This window comes from Populus euphratica, unplaced genomic scaffold (genome assembly GCF_000495115.2).
Source record: "Populus euphratica unplaced genomic scaffold, PopEup_1.0 scaffold27.1, whole genome shotgun sequence".
NCBI lineage: Eukaryota > Viridiplantae > Streptophyta > Magnoliopsida > Malpighiales > Salicaceae > Populus > Populus euphratica.
Window position 1 is genome coordinate 374626 of NW_011499899.1, and position 2416 is coordinate 377041.

At 31.6% G+C, this 2416-nt stretch overlaps 1 protein-coding gene across 2 annotated transcripts in view; it reads left to right on the top strand.

Moving 5' to 3' along the window:
• Nucleotides 1–956: 956 nt before the first annotated feature.
• Nucleotides 957–2416, top strand: part of LOC105132481 (FH protein interacting protein FIP2-like) — a 6499-nt gene continuing 5039 nt past the window's right edge. For both annotated transcript variants that reach the window (XM_011036014.1, XM_011036015.1), the window contains exons 1-3: nt 957–1177; nt 1419–1528; nt 1921–2055. In XM_011036014.1, the coding sequence (XP_011034316.1) occupies nt 1126–1177; nt 1419–1528; nt 1921–2055 (297 nt within the window). In that variant the 5' untranslated portion in view covers nt 957–1125. The remainder of the gene's footprint in view (nt 1178–1418; nt 1529–1920; nt 2056–2416) is intronic.

The window sequence follows — 2416 nt, forward strand, 5'->3', positions numbered from 1 at the left end:
AGTTTTTTTTTAAAAAAAATCAAAGTTAAATAGGGTTAATTTTTGAAACCAACAACTCTGGTTACGAGACCAAAATAATTCTATAGAAGATAAAGAAAAAACATCTTAAGTAAAACTTCTTAACCATATATATATATATATATATAGCAATCAAAATAATAAGAATCTGATTTGGTATAAAAACTAATAAAAAAAATAATGAGGGACTTAATTGAAAAATAAAAAATAAAAGACATGGATTAAAAAAGAGCGGCTAAAAGAATACAAATTAAAATTGAATAAGAAAAACAAATAGAATAAAGAGTTGAGGGAAAAAATTAAAAGAAAAAAATTAAAAGAATAAGGATTAAAATTAGATAAAAAATAAAATAAAATATTAAGGGACTAATGGAAAAAAGAAAATAAATTAAGAAAAGTAAAAAACATAATTAAAAATTAAGGACTCAATTTGTGAAAAAAATAAAAAGATATAAAGACAAAATAAAATCAAATGGAAAAAGATGAAATTAAAAAATTATCTAAAAAATATTTCAAAATAAAAAAACAACCAATAAAAAAAATCATAATTAAAAAATAAAAATAAATGGGTGGATAACCGTGATCTTTAAATGACAAAAAATTAAAAGTTAAAAAATTATTATTATTATTTATGAAAACACTAATCCTCCTTTAATTCAAATAGAATATAATAAAAAAAATCATAAGAAAAATATTAAAATATCATTTGGTTCAACTTTCTTGACTTTAAGACAATGAAGCGATTGTACTCTTTCTTGACTTATTCCTTTCTTATTTTTTCCAAAGGAATCTATGTAACTTGCGGGTCTTGTGAAAATATACCTTTTCTAGCAGTAAGGTAAAACCTTTATATACAAAATAACAAAATAATAATTATATAGAATCCCCTTTGAATTATCTCACCGCCGGCGTTGAAACACTGGGCAGTTTTTTTTTTTTTTTTGTAATAATTATAATTTGAGAGGAAAACGGTCCTCAAATTACCTAACACATACAGACAGCTAAATGGACCCTCTGCCTTCATCACCTCTGTGATTCATGGATGCTTGAAAAGCTTCCCTTTTTTTCTTTTGCTCGAAAGTACCCATCTCTCTCTTTTTCTACAGAATGCAAATAATGAAAGACCACACTTTCTCTTCTCTAATTCGTCTCAACATCGGTCTCTCTCTCTGTCTCTAATTTATTTACGACTCTGTCTATGTAGTAAAATGTCTGCGGATATTCCTTTTTAGATCCTAAAATAAATCAAACTGTGAAGACCCAGATGAAATTTCACTGTTTTTTCCACTCTATTTAAAAGAGTTATAACTTCCTCCTCCTCCTCCTCTTCTTCTTCAGTTAATTGTGCTCGCTTATGAATGGTTTATTGTGAAAATGTAATGGGGTTAATTAATTTACAGGAGGGAAGAAATTTTGCACCACAATTGATACATTAACGCAGGGTGAGCCTGATTCCATGCTTGCTGCTATGTTCAGGGGAAGATTCATGGTGTCTGAGGATCCTGATAAGGTAGTAACATTACAATTATGCTTATTTGTTGTTCCATAGTGTGTACACAATTAAGAGGAGTAAATGCCAAGGACTGCCCAGTTAAATAATGGCTGCTATTTTCATTTATTTTTGTCAAGTTTCCTGGAATGACTGGTAAGTATTTTAGAAACTTCGAGGGATAACCGCCTGGTTTGATGAAGATGGAAGTGTTGCCTGGCCAATTATTATTATTATTATTATTTGTTGAGAGAATGACCCTTAGTTTCCTAGAGGGAAGTGAACTTATATTTTATTTAAGTTGAGAGGAAAAGGAAGGGAAAGGGACAAATGGGACAGGAGGTTTGCTTCATTGAGTTTCATTTCAGAGGGTGTTGCGGGTAATGAATCGTTTCTGAATTTTGATTCTGCAGGGATACGTTTTCATTGATAGGGACGGGAAACACTTCCGGCATATTTTGAATTGGTTGAGGGATGGTGTGGTTCCCACACTAACTGATGCTGCATATTCAGAGCTTATGCGAGAGGCAGAATACTATCAGCTTCTTGTATGTGATTATATCCCTTTTCTTTTGGTTCTTTTCTGGCTATTGCCTCTTCTTCAATTCCCTTTTTAGGTCCTTCGTGTCCTGCCTATTCTCTGAAGGACAGTACATGAAGTGCGAGCCTCTTGTTGAGTGGCACTTCACTTCTGATAAGCTGGCCCAGGCTTAAGATGCATGGGAATAGCAATAGGCTCAATATTCTATATTATGTTGGATTTTCTTGCATATGTGTGTGGTGAATTTTCTTACTATATCAATCTTAATTAATTTGATTTCTTCCTTCATGTGTGCACAAGGCCTGGGGGAATTGGTATAAAGCAGTTTTTGACAGGACGAGGTTTTTCCTGCATACCAGTCACAGCAG